We start from the raw sequence: 27,810 nt of genomic DNA, 5'->3' as shown, positions 1-27,810 counted from the left end.
ATGACACAATGAACCTATCTCCGAAACAGAAACAGAATCATGGACATAGAGAACAGACTGTGGCTGCCAAGGGGGAGAAGGCTGGAGGAGGGATGGAGTGTGAGTATGGGGTTAGCAGATGTAAGCTTTTATATATAGAATGGATAAACAACAAGGTCCTACTGTATAGCACAGAGAACTATATTCAATATCCTATGATAAACCATAACGGAAAAGAATATTTTAAAAAGTATATATATGTATAACGGAATCACTGTTGCACAGCAGTAATTAACACAACATTGTAAAGCAACTATACTTCAATTAAAAGAAAAAGAAGCAGCTTATATTTCCCTTCCAATAGCCATAAGAAGTATATGATAGATTTCTCTACATTTACTTTTGAGATATTTGGGTAAAGAGGCAGGTAAGCCACTTACATTTTTCATGATAAAGGCCAACACACACAGGCCTCTCACAAGTAGGACTGCTAGAATAACTTCTAGGGAACTATGAAATTCATATTAACTATGTAACCACCATGGTACGGGGAGAGTTTAAAAGTAAGACACAGAGTGTGGGGCTGGAAACATCCTACCTGCTTCCCGTCCAGCGTGCAGAGCCTCTTCACCACTCCTGAGTCCAGTTTAATGGCTTCGGTGATATCTGTTAAGACCTGTTCGAAGGAATGAGCAGTCTTCTTATTCAGAAGGATCCGCACTGCTTTTCTAGGCTTCACTCCACTTCGAATCACAGTCACTAATTTGGGTTTGATGAAATCTTTACTTTCCTTCACTTCACTCTTCACTGAGGAGGGGGCAGCCACGGCTCGGGTGGTCCCACCCTTGATGTTCACAGACCAGTTTGGATTAATGTTTTTGGTGTAATCAACTTTACGAAACGGTTCATTCGACGCACACACGTAACTCTCACCTAAAAAGCAAAAATAAGTTTTATCAACGTGGTTATCCCCACCGCAGGAGCATTCTGTATGAAGCAAAAATGCTAGAAACCCATTAAGTGAATCCTTAACAGGTTTGGCATTCTACCCACACCCCTTTCTTTTCAATAGCATCTAAGCTGGTTTTGAGAGAATAGCATACATTAGAGTGAAATGCACTGGACGAAGAAACTAGAGATCTGGGTTTTATTCTGGTCAAATGTCACCCTGGATAGCGCAGCGTAAAGGATCTTAGTTTCCCAACCAGGGATAGAACCCGCGCCCTCGACAGTGCAAGCGCAGTGTCCTCACCACTGGACCACCGGGGAAGTCCCTGCACTTTCCTTCCCAACATCAGTATCTGTAAAGGGAAGTTGTTGAATCAGGTGAATTCTAAGGTACTCTCTACTTCCAAAAGTCCATTAACTAATTTAATTTTTAATGTCTCATTCTGGAAGAAATAACTATATCACAAAATAATACATTCTCATAAAGAAATAAAACTTTCTTCCTCTTCTTTCCGATTATAGATTTCAGCCCTAATCAAAGAAAAGTTACCACAAAATTCACATAGCTGACTAAATTCACATATTCAGTTATATGATCATTCACTCAATTAATGAAGCACTGCAAAAATGAAGGAAGAGTTTTGACAGCTCAAAGAAACATACCGAAAGCATTATTTTCCTTAATGGAAGAATATGAATTTAAAATAGTTTAAATAGACAACCTTTTCATCGTCTACTTAAATGAGGAAGGATATTTAGTAGTTAAAATGATGTATTCATTATTCATGTAGCCTTCTGCTTAATTTTTACTAAGTAAAACATAAAAACTATAGTATTTGTCAATTGGTTAACTGATTCAATGTTCATTAATTTTAAGTTCCAAAACTTTATGTTAAAAAATCACACTTTTTCTCTCAGGAAACTCAGAAGTCACCCACTTCTTTTTAGTCTCAACTTTCTGGCATGCAAGATCAAAGGATTACACTCTAAAATTTTCTCCAAGGTATCTTCTAACTCAAAAAGAATTCATTATTTTTTCACACATGCAGTTTAATGGCCTCATTTTTAATATATAGATTTGCCTACAGGGAGAGAATATGCAGACAAAAGCATTTAAGATTTTGGTTCCTTAGGCAGTTATAGCTCTTGCTGTTAAACAATAAATTCTTATTCTTTGTTAGACACTAGGCACCTACAAGATTGATTAGAAGCAATCAGTCTTCCCCCAACCAGAGTCATGCTACTGTAGGGATTCTTGTTTAAGATTTGTTACCCCCACCCCACCCCGGCCAACCTGTCACTTCTCCATTCCATCCATCCTGTTGAGGAACATCACTTCCTACTCAAACTCCTCAGCTAGAAACCTAGGCATCATCCCTCACCCTTCTGACTTCCCTACACACTGCATTCTGACATCAAGTTCTGTCCACTCTACCTTCTAAATATTTCTTAAAATGCCCCTCCCCTCTGCCTTCATCACCACCCACTTCCCACCTGGATCCATGTAAGAACCTTCCGTTTTCTACTCATTCCCCAGAGAGAGAACAAGTTTTCCAAATGATAGTGCATTTTATGTTACTGATATAGCTGAAAAAGTATATCCTAAAGTAATGAACCTTGATTCATGGATAAAATACCACACTGTGAGAGAATTTTTTAAACTCTTACCAATACATATTAAAACTGCACTCACCAAAACAAGGAAAGGATAAACATCTCACTTTAAAATTAGACTTAAAGATATAAATGTGTTATGTCTCTCTCCCTCTCTCTATATCTATATCTATATATATATATATATATATATATCATACATGGATATATAAAAAATAAAGCAGTCCCTGAGGTCCGGAATTGATCTAACATTCACAGCTAGACCTCAATGTTACTATAACCTGATCTGACCTGTGGTCTTCTGTGGGATATCATCTCACAGAATATCTATATCAAATGAAGCCATTCTGGGACTATGATACAGTGACACAAAAATAAGGTCACTCAATGAGTGATTGCCACTTCGTTACCAACTATAGCTTTTTCCTAAATCTTGTCTGCTCTCACTGTAAATAGGATTTAATGAGATATTCAATCACAGAATTGTCCTTCCTCTGACAGCACCCAATACAGAATGAGTCCCTGATTTCCTGGAACCAAAGCCCAATTTCTACGACAGCTCTCGCAGCTCTTACTGAGCTGCCCTGAGGTATCCTATAATGTCCATTCTTCCTTACTGCAATGAGTAGCAAACTCAACTTGTTCACTTCCAGGCATGATCTGGGTGGTCTTTAGCTGAAGAGAACTGAGATACATACACACACACTCAGACATATTCATATTCTCCCTCTCTGTGTCTCTAAAAGCAGTTCTTTGACCATAAGACATTGGTGGGAAATCATTTTGTAAATAATGATCTCATGAATACTACATAGGATTTGTGTTACAGAGAACAAACTAGTGGTTACCAGAGGGGAGGGGAGTCGGGAGAGGGGCAAAATAGGTGAAGAGGATTAAGAGTTACAAACTACTAGTTAGAAAATAAATAATTCACAGGAATGTAAGGTACAACAAAGGGAATATAGCCAATATTTTATAATAACTTTGTATGGTGTGCAATCTATAAAAATATCAAATCACTATGTTATATGCCTGAAACTAATATTGTTAGTCAACTATACTTCAATTAACTTTTTTTTTTTTAAAAAAGAGGATCTGTTTTCTGTATAGAAAGAGGATGGACAGAAGCAGGAAGTGGTTATACACCTTTACTGTTTTCAAGCACAGTGTGGAATAGAAAGTCTTTCCACCTCCTTTGACTCTCTCCAGCAGCATGCCTATGGCTTCCTACCACTAACATCTGTTCAGAGACACTCTGCATTACTTCATATTTAGCAGGTTGACAAACCAATTGTCAACAGTTGTGTAATACAACCTGGGTACTTGTTAACCATTAACTTTCATCCTTACTCAACCAAATGAATGGCCTCCTATTTAAGAGGCAAGAGGCTACTAAAAGCTAGGAACTCCCCAATTCCTTGTTCTCTGAAAACCGTCATCCCTACAGATGTATTTCAGTCTGTGCCAATTTCCCCGCCTCTTCTCCCTTTTCAGTGACAAGGGTACCCTCCTCCTATTCAACGTTAAGTCTCTCGCAACATTTGGGTCCTTCCTGCTCCTCGTGCCAAGGTTTCAGGCTCATTCTCCTTCTCTCCTCCATTTAACTACACAGGACTTTATAAGTATCTCCCACTGTGGCGCACACAGATCTTACCCCTCTTCGTTCCTCGCCCCCCTCCACCTAATGTGCTTTGGCTTCCATTCACTGCCCAGCTCCTCATCTAGTTTCTCCCACTTCCTCGCCCACAATCGGCTCTTAAGCCACTGCAGCATCACCTGTGCTCCCCGGGCTGAAACACCCTGATCCCAACCACTTCTCTCCTAACTGCCAAATGCCAAGCACTTCTTGTAATTTCCCTTGGTGTCTTCTGAGGGCACTGGACACCAGTCACGATTCTCGTCCTGCAGGGCCTTTTCCTCCTCAGCTTCCAGGACCTAATTTCTTTTGGCTTACCTCTTACTTCTTTGGTAGCCCCTTCTCGGTCTGCTTTTCAGGATCCCCCCTTCTCCCCTGCATCCACCTCATCCTCCTTAGACTGTGCGCAGCCACATCCCACGGCTTCAATCACCACCCAGACTCTGGGACATCTCCAGCCCAGTCCTTTCTTGCGTTCAAACCACTTCAAGAGCATCTCTACGAGATCATCTACAGCTGTCTCATGTACCACAAGTCTAAAACTAACTTCACTCCCCATGACTGCCACCCAACCTCAAATACTTCTCTTCTGGAATTCCCCAACTTAACGAAATCACCACCTACACAGTCACCCAGGCAAAAGCCAAAACTCCTTTCTCTCTTCTTTTTGCCCCATATTCAACAGATTTAGCAAAACTGTTGACTTAGTCTAAGCATCTCTGGAACCCAACCCTTCAACCCTGCTCCCTCTCTTTTCTCCCCAGATTAGAGTAGTTCATGAGGCCCCCTCATCCTCCACAGAGCTGTCAAGACAGTATGGTACTGGCACAAAAACGGAAATATAGATCAATGGAACAGGACAGAAAGCCCAGAGATAAACCCACGCACATATGGTCACCTTATCTTTGATAAAGGAGGCAAGAATATACAGTGGAGAAAAGACAGCCTCTTCAATAAGCGGTTCTGGGAAAACTGGACAGGTACATGTAAAAGTATGAAACTAGAACACTCCCTAACACCATACACAAAAATAAACTCAAAATGGATTAAAGACCTAAATGTAAGGCCAGACACTATCAAACTCTTAGAGGAAAACATAGGCAGAACACTCTATGACATAAATCACAGCAAGATCCTTTTTAGCCCACCTCCTAGGGAAATGGAAATGAAAACAAAAATAAACAAATGGGACCTAATGAAACTTCAAAGCTTTTGCACAGCAAAGGAAACCATAAACGAGACCAAAAGACAACCCTCCGAATGGGAGAAAATATTTGCAAATGAAGCAAATGACAAAGGATTAATCTCCAAGATTTACAAGCAGCTCATGTAGCTCAATAACAAAAAAACAAACAACTCAATGCAAAAATGGGCAGAAGACCTAAATAGACATTTCTCCAAAGAAGATATACAGACTGCCAACAAACACATGAAAGAATGCTCAACATCATTAATCATTAGAGAAATGCAAATCAAAACTACAATGAGATATCATCTCACACCGGTCAGAATGGCCATCATCAAAAAATCTAGAAACAATAAATGCTGGAGAGGGTGTGGAGAAAAGGGAACCCTCTTGCACTGTTGGTGGGAATGTAAGTTGACACAGCCACTACGAAGAACAGTATGGAGGTTCCTTAAAAAAACTAAAAACAGAACTACCATACGACCCAGCAATCCCACTACTGGGCATATACCCTGAGAAAACCATAATTCAAAAAGAGTCATGCACCAAAGTGTTCATTGCAGCTCTATTTACAATAGCCAGGACATGGAAGCAACCTAAGTGCCCATCATCGGATGAATGGATAAAGAAGATGTGGCACATATATACCATGGAATATTACTCAGCCATAAAAAGAAACGAAATTGAGATATTTGTAGTGAGGTGGATGGACCTAGAGTCTGTCATACAGAGTGAAGTAAGTCAGAAAAAGAAAAACAAATACCGTATGCTAACACATATATATGGAATCTAAGAAAAAAAAAGGTCATGAAGAACCTAGGGGTAAGACGGGAATAAAGACACAGACCTACTAGAGAATGGACTTGAGGATATGGGGAGGGGGAAGGGTAAGCTGGGACAAAGTGAGAGAGTGGCATGGACATATATACACTACCAAACGTAAAATAGCTAGCTAGTGGGAAGCAGCCGCATAGCACAGGGAGATCAGCTCGGTGCTTTGTGATCTCCTAGAGGGGTGGGATAGGGAGGGTGGGAGGGAGGGAGACGCAAGAGGGAAGAGATATGGGAACATATGTATATGTATAACTGATTCACTTTGTTATAAAGCAGAAACTAACACACCATTGTAAAGGAATTATACTCCAATAAAGATGTTAAAAAAAATGTAAATCTGCTATCTTTTGCCGGCGTCGCTGCCTTTAGAATAAAGACCAAACTCCCCAGCGTATTCACATACTTCCATCTCACCTCTCACCACTTTCCCACAGGCTCCTAAGTTAGTGTCGCACCAGTGTACTTGCCCTTTCCTTCCAAACTCGTCACACCCTCTTATCCTCATTCCTTCTTACATGCTTGAAATAGCCTTCCTCCTCCTCTCTCCTTACCTTTTTTTTTTTTTTTTACTGACCAGTCAAGATTAATCACCCCAGCTAAGGAGGTAAAGCAACAGGAACTTTGATATATTGCTGGAACTTCCATGTACTTTAAATTGGTTCAATCATTTAGGGAAAACAGGTGGGCATTATCTAGTGATAGATAAGCTGACAATATATACGTTTCCACCCCAGGAAAATACCCTGGAGAAACTGCTGTATATGGGCACCAGAGTATGTATATATATATACACACACACACACACACACACACACACACTCACTCACTCATAGAATGGGCTCAGTAGCCAAAGATGATAACCAATCCACATATCCATCAGCAAGAGAACAGACACACAGATTGTGGTATATTCATATAATGTACTACTACTATGCAGTAATGGAAATGAACAAGCCAGCTATACACAACAACTTGGATGAATTTTACAAATAACGGTGATCAAAAGATAACAAAAGAATAAAATGCAGTAGGATTTAATTTCTTTAAGTTCAAAACTGACAAAAGTAAAACTATACTGATTAGGGATGCCTTCATCAGTGGTAAAAATATAAAGAAAAGCAAGAGTCAGGCTACCGTAACTTGGGAAGGGTTGTAACTAGGGAGGGACACAGGGAGAGCTTCTCGGATGCTGGCAATACTCTCTTTCTTTTTTTTGGGGTGGGGAGCATGCCATGTGGCTTGTGGGATCTTAGTTCCCTGACCAGGGATTGAGCCCGGGCCCTGGCAGTGAAAGCACAAAGTCCTAACCACTAGACAGCCAGGGAATTCCCAATACTCTGTTTCTTGATAGTAGTCACAAAGGTGTTCACTTCATAATAACTCACTGGGCTGTACGTGTATGTTTTATGATATCTATAGATATGTGTTTATGATATCTATAGATATGACATGAAACACATATCTATAGATATGTGTTTCATAATTTTAAAAATTATGTCACTCTTGTGTTCACTTGTTGTATCCTGAGGCTACAATATGTTAACTTCTCATAATCCTTTATTCTTTATCTGTCTCTTCCGGTGGTTCTTAGAGAAGAATCTTTTTTCGTCAGGTGATTTTGTTGTAGAAGCACAGTTGCCCAGGCCTCACCACAGTTCAACTGAACCAGAATCACTGGAAGGTAGCACCAGAACCTGTGAGTAAGGCTTCCTAACTTCACAGGTGACTCTGAACACAATCTCTGGTTACAAACTACTGCCTGGACTGGAAGCTCCTTGAAAACACTGACTGACTGACTGTCCCCTTCTTCATGTTACCCACACCTAGCCCAGCACCAACAGCAGGCACTCAAAAGATGTTTGTCAAAGTCATGACAAAAATGCATATTTCCAAAACAAACTTGTAGGTCTCACGGTTTGGATTTGCATAACTTCTAGGTAAAACATTTGCACAGTGTAGGTGTTGACACCCAATGACTGTGAGAGGCTCAGGTCAGGCTCCTGAGGACATCATGTGTGGTCTGAGGCACTCTTAGGTCATTCTACCCCATCAAAGGGCAAACTAAGGCACAGAGGAAAACAAGCAAGCTGTGAGGGCTGCCTAGTACCTACCAAGCTCTTTTTTTCACTTCACACCATCAAAGCACCAAGAGTCCATGGCATATTTTAGTCCAATAAATGCACTGTGTCTTTCAATCAATGGAACATGTGTGTGGGTGTGTATGGGTTTGTGTGTGTATTATATACAAAATATATCTTAATAGCTAAATCAAAATAATCCCTTAACATTTAAAATGTCAATTTACTGTTAGAAATTACAAATAGCTAAACGCATATTTACACAGTTGGAAGTTCCACAACAGAATGTTTTAGCCTACTTTTCTATCAGTTACTATGAAACTCTCTTATCCACCTCTGTTAAAATACTTACATTAACTGCCTAAAACCACTAATTAGCTTGTAATTACAAACTATTTTTTCACATTTACGGCAGAAAATCAGTTATACAAAATTTGGACATTGAGACTATACCTAACTCTTGGAGCAGAAGCAAGCACTGAACTTTATGGTGAAAAAGAAAACTTGTTTACAAGTCTAAAGTGCAAGGACTATTTGTAGACACATGGATGGACCTAGAGACTGTCATACAGAGTGAAGTAAGTCAGAAAGAGAAAAACAAATATCGTATATTAACACATACATGTGGAATCTGAAAAAATTGGTATAGACTGTCTTTTTCCAAAGCAGAAATAGAGACACAGACGTAGAGAACAAACATATGGGATACCAAAGGGTAAAGGGTGGGGGGTGGGATGAATTGGGAGACTGGGATTGACATATATATGATATTGACACTATGTATAAAATAGATAACTAATGAGAACCTACTGTATAGCACAGGGAACTCTACTCAGTGCTCTGTGGTGACCTAAATGAGAAGGAAATCCAAAACAAAGGGGATATATATATACATATAGCTGATTCACTTTGCTGTATAGTATAAACTAACAATATTGTAAAGCAACTATACTCCAATAAAAAAATAATAATAAAGTGTAAGGACTCATCAAGCTTAAGGAAAAGCCTCCCTACACACACACACACACACACACACACACACACACACACACACACACAGATTAAATATGGTAACAGAGAAAAGACAAAGAGGAAAGAAAAGAAAGTATGGCTGACACTTAAGGTCTAATATTTGCAAAAATCTTAAAAACCTAAATTCCTTCCCAACTTCCAAAATGGAGAAAGAAATTACTTCCAAAGGAATGTAACCAAGGAAAATAAATTTGGGTATGTTGCATCTACAAGATGGTTTGATGTCCTTAATGAAGTACAGCATCTGTGAGACTGTCCTATCGGGTAGACAATAATGTGAATACCTCCACCTAAAGCACATCAAGGACACATTCCCACACCCAGCTGGTTCAGAAGAATACAGGGTAAAGAAAAGACAGACTGATTACTATTCTGTTGTGGCGAACAGCTTATTGGGTTTTCTACCCAAACTGTACAGTGTGCAGAATTTAACCTTATGGGAACCAGCATGGTAACATAAAGTACACTGCTCTCACCTGGATGCTGTTCCCTTCTGTATTCATTTGGTTTATCTCTGGACCACTGCTGGCGCATTCACAAAATGAATGTAACAGCCTTTCCTACAGGGAGGGGCTGAGGACACAAGATGAGATCTTTTACCCCTAAGACCAGTGCCCCTTCAACACATCTGAAGGCAACAGGCTGAAAATGACTGTGATATCTTCCACGGAGAAAGGTGTGGAGACATTACACTGAACATCTGGATATGTAGGAAGAAGTATGCCCACAAATCCACGCTTCAGCATTGAAATTTGGGAGGAGTTAACTTAAGACCAAAGAAATTATGTAAAAGTAAAAACAAAAATGCTACTCACTAACCAAAAAGCCTTAAAGCTTACCCACTGAAAAAAAAAATTCTACCTAATCTCCATTATTTGTCTTCTTGCTGCTCAAACCTGAGCCAACTGTATCCCACAATCTACAAGCATTCACCTTGGCAATTTTAATTCTGTCCTTTTTTTTTTTGGCTGCGCCGCGTGGCTTGCGGGATCTGTTCCCAGCCAGAGATAGAACTGAGGGCCATGGCAGTGAAAGCCCAGGATCCTAACCACTAGGCCACCAGGGAACTCCCAATTCTGTAGTTAATTTGATGATAAGACTCAAAATGTTTATATCATCTTATTCTGGAACATCTGAATGTCTATTTCTAAATCAAGTGCAGCCAGGCCACTCCGTGCCCACAGCCTCAACTCCTTTGGCATCAAGTGGTGTAACTTTGCTGGGAGTTAATGAGGAAGAAGTGGACTTACTATATGTACAAGACATGCACAGAGAGTTAAGGCCAGAGGACATAATTTTACTCTGCGGGAATGAAGGCTTGTCAGCAGTGCAAAACTGACTCGTCACATGGCATTCTGAAATACAGCACACCAAACTCAGCGTTCAGCACCATGGTCACACTGGGAACAGTTTAGTTTGAGCAAATAGCATCTGGAGCTTTATGTTGCTATTTTGCATTTTTATTGGTTATACAGTTTTGTTGGTTTTTAGGTTGTCTTGTTTGGGTTGTATTGGTGTGTAAGAGCTATATGCATAAGTACATCTACCTTCATAAATATTTAAGTGACAATGTATTTAAAGTAATTAAGGCAATGCTGGGCTTCTGCAACTTGGTTGTTAGATTTTTACATTGTTTTTCAATTTTAATTATCCCAAACCTTGCAAAAGTTTGAGAAACACTGCAATTTTAAGGATACTGAGAAAGAGATCTTCAAACCAAAATGTGCCCATCTTACACTTGTTTGTAAGTAAACTGGGACATAATGGATATAGGGTCAGTCCTTCAGTTGGCTCATCATCTGAGTAGAGGTAAAAACCTCCCTCAACAGAGTTTCCCCAGCTTCTGGAGATCTTTGCTTAAGACCTTCCTCCCTCACCACCACCCCTCCAACCCTTTAAATCTCACTTTGAGTCTAAGAGGAAGACTTGGCTCCAGTTTTAAGCAAGTGACAATAGTGAGAATAGCTCAAAAAGATTCAGTGCAAGTGATGAAGGATTCAGAAACCAGATGTTTGTCAAAAAAGAGTAGTGATGTTTAGGGGACGGGCAGAAGGGGGAAACAGTAAAGCATGACCACTGTCATAAAATGTCTGAAGGGCTGCCATGTTGCTCCACCTGGAGTCTTACGTAGCTCCAAACAGTGGCTCTAGAATTACGGGGGGAAGTTACAAGGACGCACATTTTGGTTTCAGATGCTGAGGACCACTCCCATTTATCGAAGAGACACTGCTCATCAGGACTCTGCTAAGTGTTACAAGGTTCATGTAGAACCTTCCAGCTATTGGCCTTGATCACTAAACTAAGAAGAGATGAGTTTAGGTCAGGCTATTTCTCAAGTTCGTTCTTTTGCAGAGGCTTGATGAAGAGTATAACCAGTAGTAAGTTTCCATAACTCCTTTTTCTTTTCCTGCTTCCTTAAGAGATGAGGTAGAATACTGTTAAGAGACCAAAATAATGGACAAGGATATTGGGGAAGAGAGCATCAATCCCTGCCTTTCAGAAATAATGACATTGTTATTACATAAAAATTAACAAAGTAATCTGAGGTTTGTAAAACATTACACAGTGGAAGAAGAAATAAATCAATGACAATTTTAAAACTTCTATTGTGATACATTTTGGTTGCAAGTGATTATAATTTAACCAACATATAAACAAATGGTAACACAGTAGGTCATAACTGTAGATTATTTTAGTTATGTTGAGACGTCAGTAAATGTTATAGTGTAATCAAAAGTACTAAAGTTGATCTCACAAATCAATATTTTCCCATTCCTTGTCTTGAAGGTAGTAGCTTCTGACAAATTACAATATGGATAGTCTACTGCTTCAGGCTGCAAGAGATATGGCAAACAGGGTAAAATAGCCTGGATTAGAGCAAAAATTATAGCATGTCAATGAATGAAAGAGTATCTAAATTCTAGCCTTAAATTATATTTCCAACTCATAGAATTTAAAAAGTATTGTAGAGGGACTTCCCTGGTGGCACAGTGGTTAAGAATCCGCCTGCCAATGCAGGGGACACGGGTTCAAGCCCTGGTCCAGGAAGATCCCACGTGCCATGGAGCAACTAAGCCCGTGTGCCACAACTACTGAGCCTGTGCTCTGGAGCCCGTGAGCCACAACTACTGAGCCCACGAGCCACAACTACTGAGCCCACATGCCACATCTACTGAAGCCCGTGCGCCTAGAGCCTGTGCTCTGCAACAAGAGAAGCCACCACAATGAGAAGCCTGTGCACCGCAACGAAGAGTAGCCCCCGCTCTCCACGACTAGAGAAACCCTGCGCACAGCAACGAAGACCCAATGCAGCCAAAAAAAAAAAAAGTATTGTACAATGCAGATTGTATTTAAACTATATGTGAAATAAATTTTCTAAAGACAATGCTTAAAATAAGAATGCTAAAAGATGAACGAAACTAAGTCTTAGCTACGTCAGAGAACAAACTCAAAGCAGACGCTGAAAATATTAGGGGGCTTAGAATAGTCCTGGGATTTAAACATACATTCAAAATAAAGGTACAAAAATTTGATTATGAAAGATGTCCAAAGAGAAAAATCACATCAGGCATCTCAGACACTAGTGAAATTAATAAATTGTTAACATACTAATATACTGCATCCCTTTTTTCTTGAATAAAAACTTATTTCAAAACTGAAATATGAAGGGGCAAGGAATATTTGCCTTTTGCATGACCTTATTTGACCTCTGCAAATCTAGCCAACTGTCCAGCTGGCTGTCTTAACTAAGAAAGATTTTTTAAAAACCAATATCCACCTATTCCCACCTATCAAAATACCTTATATATGGCACAAAAGTAAAATTAATCATCAAACATCAAGTGCCAGAAGTATTTATTGTTAGGATAAATGAATTAACAAAATGACCATGGTCTCAGCCCTCAATGGGCCTGTACATAATTTTCCCTTTCCTGAGAAGATTCTATGGGGAAGAGCCTCCTATAGGTTATTGAGGGTTTAAGAACTCCATCTAAACCCAGGTAACCACATTCAATCACAAAACCTGGCCAACGTTTAGAGACATGGAGCCAGACAGATCATTTCTCTTTCCCACTTCCAGAAGCATTTCCCAAGATCACTGAACTTTAAAGGGGAAGCAGCCTTAGCAATTACCTAACCTTCCTCATTTTGCAGATAAGGAAACCAAAGTCAAGCAAGACAACTCTGCAGAATTTGAATGCAGAGACCCTACTATGACGGTGTATAGGATAATGTATGGTTCATTTCAGGAACCATACACAAAACATCCTAAAACTGTCTTTACATCTGCAGTGACCGATGAACTACCACCATCTTCATTTTCCAAATATAAATAACTAACAGGTTTGGCTGCAGCGGTGATGCAGCTCTAAATTGCTGATACATGACCTATGCACACTTCAGGGGTCAGAATGGACCCCATCTCACAGGTGGTAGAACATAGCAGTTAAGAATACAGAAGTTGAAAGGCCAAGGAGAAAGGCCTCAGGTTCCAGCCCCACCTCTTCTGACTGGTACAAGGGGACAATTTCTCTATCCTCTGAGTCTCAGTCTCCCCAGCTGCAAAATGGGGAAGACAATGCAGCCATATTCCATAAGGGATAACAAGGGTGAGATAAAACACAAAGTATCTCACATAATGATTGCATATAAAACATCTAAAAAATGGTAGCAATGTTGAGAAGAATAGGATCCCTAATCCTTAGGGTAATGGTTTACTTTATCAATAGAAGAGACAAAAACAGAAGTGGTAGGAGCATGGGCGAGTAGGGATGAGAAGAGACCTAGCCAGGCAGTACAGACCCAGAGAAACTCCCCTGGCCCTCTCTACAATGAGGAAAGCAGTTTGACAATCACTAGTCAAGGGAATATCTAGTTTCCCTTATTTCATATGACAGGGCCATAAAATGTCCATTTCCATAGTTTAAAACCTCATGAAATAGTGATCTTTTCTTATAACTACCAGTGTATCATTCTGTCTGACCCTCATCTCATAAATGCTCTCCCAAGTATTTCCCTTCTTCCCCCAACCCTTTAGACTTCTTTATTCTGCAAATGAAAATTTCTCTTCCCATTACCTCTGGAAAGAGCTTATTATGCAGCTGCGTTAGAGCAGACCTAAGTTCCCCTGTTTTGAGGAAATGAGAAGAAGAAAACAATCAGATTTATAGAAGCAAGTACTGAGGAAGAGTCATTCTCTCCACAGCGATGAGTCAGCAGAGCATCTCTGATTTATCTGGACTATAATCCAATTTTTCAAAATACATATTTTCACAAATACATAGAAACAACCCTATTCAAACTTAATTCATACAAAACTTCCCTTGACAATCAAGAGACTTAGAGGTAAAGTCACTTCCTGGGCTATTTATTTAATGAACATTGTGTCCAAGATCCCTAACCTCACGACATGCTTAGTCTAGTGCAAAAAGCAGACCCAATATACCTGTAATTATAAAGGTAAGTGTTACAATAGAGGAAAGGAAAAATGCTGTGATTAAGCAAATGGCAGAGTTCTAAGCTTGACCTCAGGCCTTGGTTCCAACATCTGTTCCTCTGGCAATCCTTTTCCATTGTCCTGGCCAGTGTGGTCCTCCTGCCCCACCTCATTACCACTTCACTTACAGCCCTGCAGCTGGAACCATTGTGTGTGTGTGTGTGTGTGTGTGTGTGTGTGTGTGTGTGTGTGTGTTCACTCTCTCTCTCCCTCTAGAATGTGAGCATTCTAGAACTGTACCCCCAGCACCTGAAACGACAACTATGCTCTCAATCGACAACAGTTTGAGACCAATGCCCCTGAGGTCTGGGAAGAGATTTCATAGAAAGATGATATTTGAAGAGGGTCTTGGATCTAGGAGGATCTAGGAGTCTGCCAGGTAGAGAAGGTTTTGCAGGCTGATGATTCAATGTTAAACTGCTGTGTCCAATCATCATGCTTGCCTTATATAAATGTGTACTGCTTTTGACTACTATGTGCAAATACCTTACATCTCATGGGTTTATGTTGCCTTCCTCACTGTAACAAGTTCCAAGAGCTCAGTTTCTATTATTACTCTAAAAATCTATCATTCAAGGGGATAAAAACTATAATCTGAGTTCTTATGCATTTTTACTTAAATGTTAACTTAATTTTTACTTAAATGTAAACTCATTTTTACTTAAATATAACTGTCACCATATTTTGGTTTAACACTTTCAAAGAGACTGAATAACCAAAGAGATTCAATAAACTAGGCTTAGTAGGAGAATCTCAAAAACTTCAAATGCTTGATTTTCTTAGAACTTTATTTTTCTTAAATTCAAGTTAATTCAAGCTAATTTTCAAGTTAACTTAATGGAAGTTTTCAAGTTAACTTAATGGAAGAATGGAAGTGTCACCTGTCAAAATAATCAAAATTCTCTCACATGCCAAAAAATCCAATCAGTTTATTTATTGGTGACTGAGAAGTAAAAGGTATAAACAACATAAACTGACATATTACTTTGGAATGAAAGAGGCAGAGACGGGTAGCTCTTAATTTTTTGGCTCCTGTCAAACACTTCATCAGAGGCATATACCCACTCCCTGCTGTGTAGGACATTTGCAGCTTTGTCGATTTTCCGGAAGAGAGGTTCTGGGTAGGGAAAGGCAGCCCAGGCCATCAGACACTCAATGAATAACCACTTAGGCAGGGGAAGGGTATATACTTTTAGACCAGAAAGGATCTAACTTAGGTGATCTGCCAACCTCTCTTTCAACAGAAAAGGTCACTAAGGCTGAGAACAGAGGCGAATTTTTCTCAAATCCACAGAACCTAGGTACCCCAACTTGGTCACACATTGTTTCTACCGTCCTTGGGCATCTCTCTTTGGGACATCAAAATAATTATAGCTTAAATGTTCTGAAGAAGAGAACACTCACGGAAAAAAAAAAAAAACTAAGACCGAGAGTTCTGACTGAGAACTTAGGAAGGTGCCATCCAGACATCTTCAGCTGTCTATCAGAGATGTGACACGGTTGGCTGGCTCATGGCTTCAGACAGCTCAACCTGATTTTCCCAGTACTGACTGTTATGACTCACAGTCCTCCTTTGAGAGGAGGTCCCCATCCAGTTGTAAAGACTAAACAGGATTACAGGGACGCACAGCACCAACTCATTGAAATTAATGCAGCAAGGGGAGCTAAAACAATAGGGCTCAAAATGCCTGCTGGTTTAGTGTAGCGCAGGAGTACCAGCCTACACCTGAACAGTCTTTGGTCTCCAGAGACTCTCAAGGGCAGAAGAAAAAAATCTGGGCCATGCAAATTTCTTTTGTCATCTGAGTTCAAAGGGACTGAGGCTCTGAGTGAGTGTTCATGCCTAGCTATCTTGAGTCATCGCTTTCTATTCTCCACTGAAAACATTTTAGGAAAACAACGTTTTGGGAAAAACAATTTCTCCTAAACTACAAATTGCATGGAATGGAAGAGGCAAATGAGAGATCAGCTGAACATAATGGTATAAAAAAATACTATCAGAGAATCTTTATTAAAAATGATGAACTAAGATGAAACAGTCAATTTTGACAACATGGGAAATACCACAGACCTATTTTTACTGATGCAAAGAATAACTTCACAGGTAGCTGGTTAGTTCTTCTGCATGATAAATCTGAACATTCGAGTACACAATTTTAACTAAAAGTTGAAACTATTTAAATTCTTGAAGAGTTGATAGTAAACACTGATGGTTCTTTTCTTAAAAACCGCCTAGAAACAGGGTATTCCACTCACTTTGTGGGAAATTCAAGACTTAGACAAAGATCTATTGTCAGACAGAATGCCACTATGACAAAAGAAGTGCTCAAATTTTCTTCTTTTGCAGTATTTGTAGTATATTTAATAAAATGTAATTTTATTGTATTTGAAACAAGTGGGCAATTGGCCATACTAGGGAAACATTTCCATGGTGCAAATATTTGTGTTCTATCATTATTTTTCATATTGTGGTGTAATTTGGACTCTACATATGCTTATGGTTCCCCCTCCTCCACAAATCAGTGAATGAATGATTCAAAGGATATTTATCAACCTTCAATTTATAGTTGAACCTACAGTTTGAGAATTAGACTCAGTGGACCATGCACCACTTGGGCAATAACAAACTCAATGTACAATATGTGCTCTCACTTAATATGCATAATGGACACCTTGACCATCTTCCCTAGGATCATGTTCACCTCTGGAGTACATTCATTTCATGTAGCAAATACACTGTTAAAATTACTTCTGAGAAGGATATTAAAACTACTGTCCCTCCTCAGACCACACCAGGCACAGTATCCCAAGGGCATGTGAGTAATGAGTGTTTAAGTAAAAAAGGCATTGCCTTGATCCTTCCACAGGGCTACTAATCTACCTTTGGGTCAATCAGAAAATTCATTACTCAGTTTTGAAATATCTAAGCAAATGTAGCTTTTAAGTATGTAACAGGATAAAGCAAAACCTCCTCCGGAAGCCTTTAAAACCAAAACACTCAAGTGAGCAGGAGAATTTGTGAAGTCTCTCTCTCTCTCTCTCTCTCAAAAGACAACTTAGTTTTGGCTGGGTCCTCATCTAGCCAGGGCAGGGAAGACTTTTGGTAACAGTGACTAAATAGAATCTCAACCACTTTCACGACTCCGCAGTGTAGCTACATCAATTTATTAAAAGTGAATTGTAGACGAAAGGCCATATACTGCAAGTCCTGTATGACAAGGCATGTTGCTTAAGTTTCCCCATGTGTAAAATGGACAGCAGTGTCTTCAGAACATAAGAACATGATGTGCTAATATAAGAAAAATAGTTGGCTTCAAGTTCAGTTTCCTTCCCCTGCCAAGCCAACATTGCTATGACTACCATAGCAATATGTGCCATTTGCATTAAGAAAGATGCATGAGAGCAGACTGTATATAAACACACAGTCAGCACATACTTGGGTTCTGTCTGATCTTTATGGGTGGTGTTTAGTTCTGGATATAGGTTCTTAACTACTAGTAATGCTTTCTCTCCCTGAAGTGAAAGAAGAGTAAATACTGCAGGAATTCAAGGATGACACAACATACAGCCAAGCAGTCCCTTCGAGTCAAGCATGGTTGACACCCTAGGCCTAATTTATAAGGGGCCCCAACTGCTGATTCCAATGGCCTTTGTCACCCTAACTAGCTACTTTCAGTAGGGGAGGATGCAGGAGAGATTGACCTTGATTCACCTCATTATCAACCAAACGTGGAAAACCCTTTAGCACAACGGTTCTCAATCTCTGCAGCACATTCAAATCTCCTGAGGAGCTTTGAAAACTCCAGATGCCCCGACCACACGCCAAACCAATTACATCCAAGTATCCGGGGATGGGACCCAGACACCCATATTTCTTAAAGTCCCCAGTGATCCAAGATGCAACCAAGGTTGAGAACCACTGTCTTGGATCGCCCCTCCTGACCTGATGGAACTTCTGCTGCAAGGCAAACCAGGAAAGCCAACCTAGAGTGTTTCACAACCACGGCTTCTGAGTAGAGCAGGTGCAACAGGGTCCTGAACACTGAAACACAGGTGCCGGCACTGAGCTCCACACAGAGGGCTGAACAGACAGCTTATGAGCTAGAGGGTTACCCAGATCCTCACGTGAGACTCTGCACTTCAAAAAAGCAAAAAACAAAAGCAAGTCCGCCAATCTTAAGAGATGTCACCAAATCCCGTTAGGATTTCTTTCTTTTCTAAGGCAAATCTTTTGGGAAGGACAGTCAGAGTATATGTGGAAGCGCGCCCCACCCATAGAGCCTGCGGAAAAGAAGACAGAGCCGCACAACTCCTGCGGCCGCCTAGAAAATCCCCCGCAGGCTCCCCCAGCGCCGGGAGTGCGCGTGCACCTGTCGGCACGCGGGGCCGCACCTGCCGCGCCGGGCCTTCCCTCCTACCTTCCAGCAGCTCGTCCAGGCTGGTGACCTTCCGGCTGCCATCGATGGTGTAGATGGTGCGGACACCCTGGGGCAGGTTCACGTTGTCCGACAGGGAGCGGGTGAGCTCCATAAGCAGCGCATCGAAGGACCGGAAGCGGTCGCCGGAGATGGCAAACACCAGGCCCTTGAAGTAGCGGTCCCCATTCCGGTAGAAGCGCGCCTTCTTGGCCTTCTTCTCCGAACTCAGGGCCTGCAGGGTCCGCGTACGGTAGAAGCTGCAGTGGGCACTGTGCGCCGGGCTGGGGATGAGCCCGTTCCCCTTGGGGCCGGAGCTGCTGCTGCCCCCGGAGGAGCTGGGCGCCCCTCTCCGCGACCCCGGCCGCGGCCTTTTGTCCCGTTCCTCAAAGTGTTCCAGCTCGATACTCCTGGTGCTGGCCATCACGGCTGCTCCAGGGGCGCCCCCACGAAACACGTCCCAGCCAAAGCCTGCAGGTAGCCCAGGGTCAAGGCGAGCACCGGCTCAGGGACGTCTAACTGCGAGCAGCCTCAGAGCGCCGGGTCACCCAGCTCTGGCATCCCGCCCTCTCCTCGCAGGTGGAGCCGCGGAGGCGCCGGCCGGCCCGCGCTCCCCTAAAAGTGGCCGCAGCGCCTCGCTCTGTCCCTCCCGCTCGCCGGGGAGCCCCACGCCCCCCCAGGCGCCTCCTCCACCCGGCCACGCCTCACAACTCCCTCCCGGGAGCCCGCCGGCCGCCGCCAAGTTGGGCCGCCCGAAGCTCGCCCCGGGCCCGCGGGCGCGCACAAAGCTCGGGCGCCCGCCGCGGCTCGCGTCCGCCCGCCGCTCCCGGGAGATCCGAGGGGAAGGAGGGAAGGAAGGAAGGGAGGGGGAGGGGCCGCGAGCGTGGGAGAGGCGCCGCTGGGGCGTCGGCCCGGCTCCGGCCCCGGCCCGCTCACGAGCCCGGCCCGAGGCCCGGAATGCCGCGCCGCCGCCTCGCTCGCCTCCAGGCCCTGCCCGAGGGGCGGCGCGCGCTGGCTGGGGCCAAGAGCACGGTGCAGGCCAGTCCCTCCCGGAGTCTGGCCCTAGCGGGAAATAACGCAGCCCGCCTCCCCCGCAGCCGGCCGGCCCGGCCCACCCGCGAGCATCCGCCCCCGGGCCCGACCGCACCGCCTGCCCAGCCCGCTGTCAGGGCTGGAGGGGGCTTCTTGCTCCCCGAGGGATGCCAAACCCCGGAAGGAGAGAGGTGGGAGAGGACGCTCTGCAGCGCGAGAAGATCGGCCCCTCCAGGGTCCTAGGCGGCCCCGCCCGCCTGACAGCCCCAACCCCGCTCCGCGCGCTGATGGGCGCAGCCGCGGCGCGCGCTCCTCCGCCTGGGAAACGAAACCGCGCAGGTCAAAAAAACTACAAAGGAAGGAGATTCAAGGGCTGGGATCACATCCCTTAGCCAGCCTCCAAATGAGGAGCCGAGGCTAAACTAGGGCAGGAACCTGAAACATGGCATTGAATTGGGGCACACTATTTATTTTTTAAAAGGAAATCTAGAGCTTTATTTAAAAATCCTTTGATAAAACAATTTCCGTTGCAGATTCGCTAACATGGTTCGTTCAGTAACTTTGAATGTGTATGATCGGAAGTTATTGTTTTTTGAGGAATTTACTTAATTAACAAATATTTATTAAAGCATGCAGTGTGCCAGGCATTGTCTCCGTCGCTGGGGATGCATTCGTAAACAGAAAATCCCTGCACCCCACCCCCCTTACATTCAAGTGATGTTTATTGTTGTCAGTTTGAGCTTCTCATTAAGTAATAGGTCTAACATTTGTAAGCACCCATCATACTCGAAGTCTTAATTTAGTAGTGCCTGGTCAACAGTAAAAGCATATTCCCCAAAGGATTGTGAGAAATATTAGTTACTTCCCTTTTACCATTAGGGAAAGATGAAACTAAAAGAAGTTTGGTCCAAGTTACCCTGAAACCTTAGGTTATTCACCACCTGTTCTCTGAGTGGCCCTAGACAGCAAATCCAAACCGACCTGTAAGGTAAGAACATGGATGCTTTTCTTGGAATGAACTAAATCCTGAAGAGTATGAATAAGAGAAGGCAGAGATATATGCAGTAGTTCTTCAGCAACTGTGAAGCTGCCCTGGCATGCAGTGCCCCAGAAGATTCTTGCTTAGTGCTCCATAGTTCCCCCAGGGCAGTCTCAGGGATACACCTGGGCATACCTGACTTCTAGAACCAGGACTGGAACATGCTGGGAATTCAGGGCTGATCTGAGGCTTCAACATAGTTTTCCAGGGGAAAAACTGTGAAATATAATTAGGTCCATGGCCATAATAGACCTTAACACAGACCAATTAAGTCAGAACTTCTGGGGATGGACTTCTCCAACAGTAGTTTTTGGAAGTGCTTCTAATGCACAGCCAGCGTTTCCAACTATAGGCTGTAACATGAGTATTCAAACAGATCAGTGCTGCTTCTCAAACTCTGATGTATACTTACATGTAGTAGGGGAAGTCTCATAAAAGGTAGATTCTGATTCAGTAGGTCTGGGGTGGAATTTGAGATTCTGTATTTCTAATAAGCTCCCAGGTAATGCCAATACAGCTGGTCTTGGTACAACACTTTGAGAAACAAGGAACTAAATGGCAAATTTCTTGAGATAAGGCCTCATTAAGTACTAGCAACTGCAGAGCCTTTCAACTTTGTAAATGGCTTAAAATGGGTGTGTTCATTTGTGTTGCTCTTACTCTTTCTTGAAAAAAACCCACTTTGTAATCTATTGCTGTAGTAACAAATTATCCCACACCTAGTGATTCAGGACAATAAACATGTATTGTCTCAGCAGTTTCTGTGGGTCAGGAAGCTAGGAACAGCTTCCCTTGCTGTCTCATGAGACTGTAATCAAGACATTGATTGCGACTGCAGTCATCTGAAGGTTTGGCTGGTGCTGGAAGATCTAAGATGATTGGTAGGAGGCCTAGGTTCCTGGCCATGAGCACCTCTCTGTAGGGTCGCTTGAGTGTTATCACAACATGTCAGCTGGCTTCCTCCAGAGCAAGCTCCCAGAGAGAACATGGTGGAAACCAAATGTCTTTTATGATGTAGGCTTGGAAGTCATACACTGTCATTCCTGCAATAGCCTGTGTAATCTTACACAGGTTGGCCCTGTTTAATGTGAGACCAGACTATACAAGGATGAGTACCAGAAGCTCATTGAGGTCACCTTGTAGGCTGGTAGCACAGGTTCAATCAAACAAGCTTTAGGACATAAACACATTTTCTCACTCAAAGATTTCTGATAAAAGATTTCACCCTTCTTAAATAGTGAATACAATGATATAATATGCCAGTATTTTAGCATGATTCCCAAACATTATATCCCTAAGTTAACAAAGATTACTGCTTTTCAAGAGGGGCTGGGGGAGAAGAGAAAGTACTTCCAAAGCTGTTACCTAATTTTAAAAATCATTTTGTTCCTGCTCTTTACATTAATTTGTTTGAAGAACTTAATCTCTGACCTTCATATAAGAACTAAGATGCAATCACCTTTCATAAAATAGTTGCTTAGTGAATATGGTATATATCAAGACCCAGCTGGCCGAAATTTGAAGATAATTAGGGCAGAAAAAAATTAGTTTCAGCATTACAATTCTAATGCCAACAAAATTTGAGGGTTCTGGGTAGGCAGGTATTAATTTGGGTTGTTACTTCATGACTTAAGGTTTATAGAGACAAAACAAATTCTCTCCTTTCACGGGGTTGCAGAATGTGCAGAGTAAGATATTTCAACTGGCATGCCCTTTGCTGAGATGCCCCCTTTCTTTTCTAACCAAGAAACACTACCTGGGACTTCCCTGGTGCTCCAGTGGTTAAGACTCTGTGTTTCCACTGCAAGGGGCACGGGTTTGATCCCTGGCCGGGGAACTAAGATTCCACATGCCGCACTGCACGGGGCGGCCAAAAAAAAGAACAAAAAGAAAAAACACTATCTGATTTGCTAATCATTCATCCTTCCAGAGATGATCTATTTCTCCTTGGTGATTGCCTACTCTGTCTTCCAGGTCATGATTTTAGGGGCTTTATTAGGAGCGGCTGACTCTACTTCTTTACCATCTGGAAGCCTGCCTTGACCATTGCTCCTGTTGGTTGTGAATTCTCCATACCGTTTCCTAACCCCTCTTAGTCTAACAATTATCTGAATAAAACCTGTCGTGCAGAGAACTTTAAAAATGGCTTCATCTCTATGCTACAGAGAATCCAAGAAGTTCAATCCAAAATCTCTTCTCCATTTTTTTTCTTTTTTTTGCAGGATTAGAAAGGACTCCTTTCTGCTCTTGATATATAATAATTTTAACTTTTTTTGTTTGTTTGTTTGTTTACGCGGGCCTCTCACTGTTGTGGCCTCTCCCGTTGCAGAACACAGGCTCCGGACGCGCACGCTCAGCGGCCATGGCTCACGGGCCCAGCCGCTCCGCGACATGTGGGATCTTCCCGGACCAGGTCACGAACCCATGCCCCCTGCATCAGCAGGCGGACTCTCAACCACTGCGCCACCAGGGAAGCCCGATATATAATAATTTTAAATTGCAAAGTATCTAGTTCACGTGAAAACTTTCTTGATGCTATCCAAGAGGGATCTTCTGTAAACCACTTGGGGCAGAAACATTCAACCAGGCTTGAAGGAAAGGTAATTAATTGTTCTTTGTTCTCTATACTTCTCTTCAGATTTCACAGATTAGCAATACAATTTTATGGCTGCCTTTAGCCAAGTGGTAACTCCCTCCCCCAGCCCCCTCACTCCCCCATCTCCACCTTGATTAAGAAATACCATAACAATTTTTATTTGGCATAATTTGTTTAAATGAGATTTATTTATTCCATACTTCCTTATGGAGCTTTACCTAAGAAACTTGCGTTGAACATCTCCTGGTTTTGCTTCACGCTACTTCACTTCTCAAATGCATTGGCTAGTCTTCACTTTTGGCCAGAACCTTCTGCTTTTAGAGGCAGTTTTCCAGCTACTCCATTACTTATTACATAAAGGGTGCTTACAAACGTTTTAGACTGCACCGTGCTGAGACTTTCTGCTGTCTCATGTTTTCATTTCTGTTCACTGCGTGCCAAGCGTTTCTCCCAGAAGCAAAAGTGATGAAACAACTATTTTCAGTGAAAGGGCCCAGTGACTATGAACTTGAATTTTTGAAACTTAGCATTATTTTTTATTTCATAATCTTTAATGGTTATAAATTCTAGTGTTTTCTGTCGCACTTTAACGGGAAAGAGTATAAAGCCAGGAGGTTCAGAAAGAGACTCTCTACCCCTATCTACCCCTAATCTGCACCCAGACTGGAAAAAGATTCAGACGAACTGTTCTCTCATTTTTTGTTTCACCTTGGGAGCTTTGCTGTCCTTTACAGCCATGATTCTTGAAGCACTTTACAAATATAATGACTTTGCAAATGTATATGAGGGAATGATTAAAACTACATTTTCAGGTTCAGAAAATTGATTAAGTCTTTCAAAAATTTCAAGTTTAATTTTTTAATGAAAATATCAGACGAATGGAAGAAAAATTCAGATATGCATGCTTTAAATGCATATAGCACACAAATGCTTTTTTTTCTATGAGAAAACTGTGGTTTAATAGCTCTACTGATAGTTCTGTTGGTTCATTTCACTTCCACAAAGTGTGTAGTCAAAGACTTCCACTTTTCATGTTAATTCTATGTATTCAAAATTATACTCGGTTATTTTGTCACTTACTAGTTCAGCTGCAATAACTGTTAAAATGAAAATAATAGAAGCATTAAATTTATGAAGTAAATTTCTTTTTAGAAATTTGAACTTTTTTCCCTTTAAATCTCCTTAAGAAGAAAATCTAGGCAGGTAGTAGTATCCCTACTTTCCAGATAAGGGAATGGAGACATAGCCAGTGATTTTCAACAGTTATTTAATTATTTGATATTTAATAATATCAAAAGTGGAAACCATGGAAAATTACTATAGTACTCTCATTTTGTTTGTGTAAAATCAGATTTCTCAAACCCAGTATAAAATTTACTCTTTGAATGTAGACTTTTTTGATTCATTTAAAATTCAAAAAGAATTATTATATTTGTCTTAAAATCAATCATGATTTTAGTGGTTTCCTCCTCTCCGTAGCATCTTTCATGTTTATATAAATACTGAATATGGCAAACTGTGTTCCTGTCATTCTATATATTAGCTTAAAATAATGATGGTCATGAGTACTTAAAGGATAATAAAGCTTTTATAATGATTGATAAGTAGTTATGACCTAGTTAAAGAAACAGATTATAGACGAGGAAATAGGAAAGATTAAGCAGCAGAGATAGAAATTGACTCCGGGGTATGCTAACTCTAGAAGATGTTCTTATCAAGCTTTCAAAATTCATTAATCACAGGGAGGTCTCTTTAGAAATTTATAATTAAAAATTAATGATCTTTATACCTACAGTAGGTTTATAATGCAAATTAGCTGGTTATTTTAGGACAAATGTTTTATACCTCATACACATATTTGAAATATTCAAATGTTGAAACAATTTATTTATCTTATATACAGGAATAATGATACTATGCAGACTTGGTCAGTCCCTTTTAGTAAATCTGTACTCATTTGGCTATGCATTTAGTTAAAAAAAATAGCTTTTCCTTGATACTTCCCAGAGTTCTATCTGAAATAACTGCTATTGATCATAATTTACTGTTCATACAAAAGATTGTTATATATGCATGTGTGTCTGTGTTTGTGCACTTGTTTGTGTGTGTATATATGTATGTTTTATATATGCATATATATAATGTACATATAAAACATTTAAGGTGAAGAGGTATATGCATGTGATTACCTGATAGAGTATATCTTAATGTAACTGATATGTTCATTTTTAATAGCTTGGTAACAATACAAAATTACATTTCTTTCAGTATTACAATTAATTACTATTTATTACTATTACTACAATAATACAGGCATACCCCAGAGGTATTTCCAGTTCAATTCCAGACCACTGCAATAAAGCGAATATCACAATAAAGTGAGTCACACACATTTTTTGGTTTCCCAGTGCATATAAAATTTATGTTTACACTATACTGTAGTCTATTAAGTGTGCAATAACATTATGTCTAAAAAATGTACATATATTAATTAAATACTTTTAAAGAAATTTATCCACATTCAATATCAGAAAAATCTGTTATAATAATTGAAGAAATCCTTAAAGAGTTACTAATAATTATTTGGAGCAAATGAATGACTTTAAAAGGTCTGTATTGGATCACAGACTAAATGGTCTTAGCCAGCTCTGAAATTATTTTTTCCTCTCTTAGTTATCATTCTATCTGATAGACCTAAACAATCTTTACCCCAAGTTTTCTGTTTTTTAAAAAAAAATTTTAACAACCTCAAACTGACAGAAAAAAATGCAAGTTCAGTACAAAGCATTTTTTTCTGAATTATTTGAGAACAAGTTGCCAACATGATGTCTCATCATCCCTAGATAATTTACTGTGTACTTTTTACAAATAAAAACATTCTCCTACACAGCACGATGCAGGTATCAAAGTTAGGAAGTTAACACTGGTAAATTGCTACCACCTAATCTTTGGAACCCATTCAAATTTTTCAGATGCCCTAATAATGTCCTTTTAAGCAAAAGGATCCAGTTCAGAACCACACCATGTGCTTCTCTATGTTGTCTCTTTAGTCTCCTTTGCCTAGAGCAGTTCCTTAGTCTTTCCTAGGCCTCCATGACCTTGACACTTTTGAAGATTATCAGCCAATTTTTTTGGCCGCGCCATATGGCATGCGGGATCTTAGTTCCCCTACCAGAGATCGAACCCGTGCCCCCTGCATTCGGAGCGCACAGTCTTAACCACTGGACCGCCAGGGAAGTCCCCCAGCCAGTTATTTTGAAGAGTCCTTCAGTTGGGTTTGTCTGATTCTTCCTCAGGATTAGATTTAAGTTATGCATCTTTGGCATGAATATCAGAGAAGTGATGCTGTGCTCTTATTGTATCATATGGGGGGGGGGTCAATTTCAATTTGTCTCATCACTGATGATGTTCCCTTTGATCACCTGATTTAAGTGGTACCTGCCAGGCTTAAGTTTACTCTTTTTTCCTTTGTAATTAGTAAGTATTTTGTCAAAAGGCACCTTGTAACTTACGTAAATATCTTATTATTCCTCAAACTTGCAATCTATTCATTTATTTTACCATTTTGGACTCATGGTGTCCTATTTTAGTCAATTACTATCATTATTTATTTTAATGCTTAAATTATCCTCAGTTTGGCCAATGCATTCAAGCTGACTTCTATGCCCTTTTGCTGTCCCCATAATTTTCTGGCACTTCCTTACCTTTGGTTATATATTCTGGACTCATGTGGTTCTTTCTCTGCCCTAGCCCTGGAATCAGTCATTTTCCTTCCTTGTGATAAATAATGATATTTAGGAGCCAAGACTGGGTAATAGGTGTGCTCATTGCCACTGAGTTTCAGCTCCTCCTGGGCTTCTCAGTGGACAGAGCTAGGAAATGTATGTATACACATACATGTATCTTGAAAACCATCAGTCACAC

The 27,810-nt window shown here is 41.1% G+C and overlaps 1 protein-coding gene across 11 annotated transcripts in view; it reads right to left on the bottom strand.

The window, feature by feature from the left end:
* The window catches only part of DCLK2 (doublecortin like kinase 2), a 152,709-nt gene extending 132,906 nt beyond the window's left edge, over positions 1-19,803 (bottom strand). For 10 of the 11 annotated variants that reach the window (XR_003795583.1, XR_003795584.1, XM_029235182.1 and 7 more), the window contains exons 1-2: positions 19,223-19,803; positions 578-912 (exon numbers count right to left, since the gene is read on the bottom strand). Coding sequence is in view for 9 of the 11 variants with exons in the window: in XM_029235182.1 (XP_029091015.1) it covers positions 578-912; positions 19,223-19,643 (756 nt within the window). In the remaining 2 variants the exon portion in view is untranslated. The remainder of the gene's footprint in view (positions 1-577; positions 913-19,222) is intronic. The other variant, XM_029235189.1, reaches the window with a different exon arrangement.
* Positions 19,804-27,810: the final 8,007 nt, after the last annotated feature.

Source organism: Monodon monoceros, unplaced genomic scaffold (genome assembly GCF_005190385.1).
Source record: "Monodon monoceros isolate NGI ecotype Baffin Bay Population unplaced genomic scaffold, NGI_Narwhal_1 Super_Scaffold_20, whole genome shotgun sequence".
Taxonomy (NCBI): Eukaryota; Metazoa; Chordata; class Mammalia; order Artiodactyla; family Monodontidae; genus Monodon; species Monodon monoceros.
The sequence above is the reverse complement of the archived record's forward strand: the minus strand, read 5'-3'. Positions and strand labels throughout refer to the sequence as shown.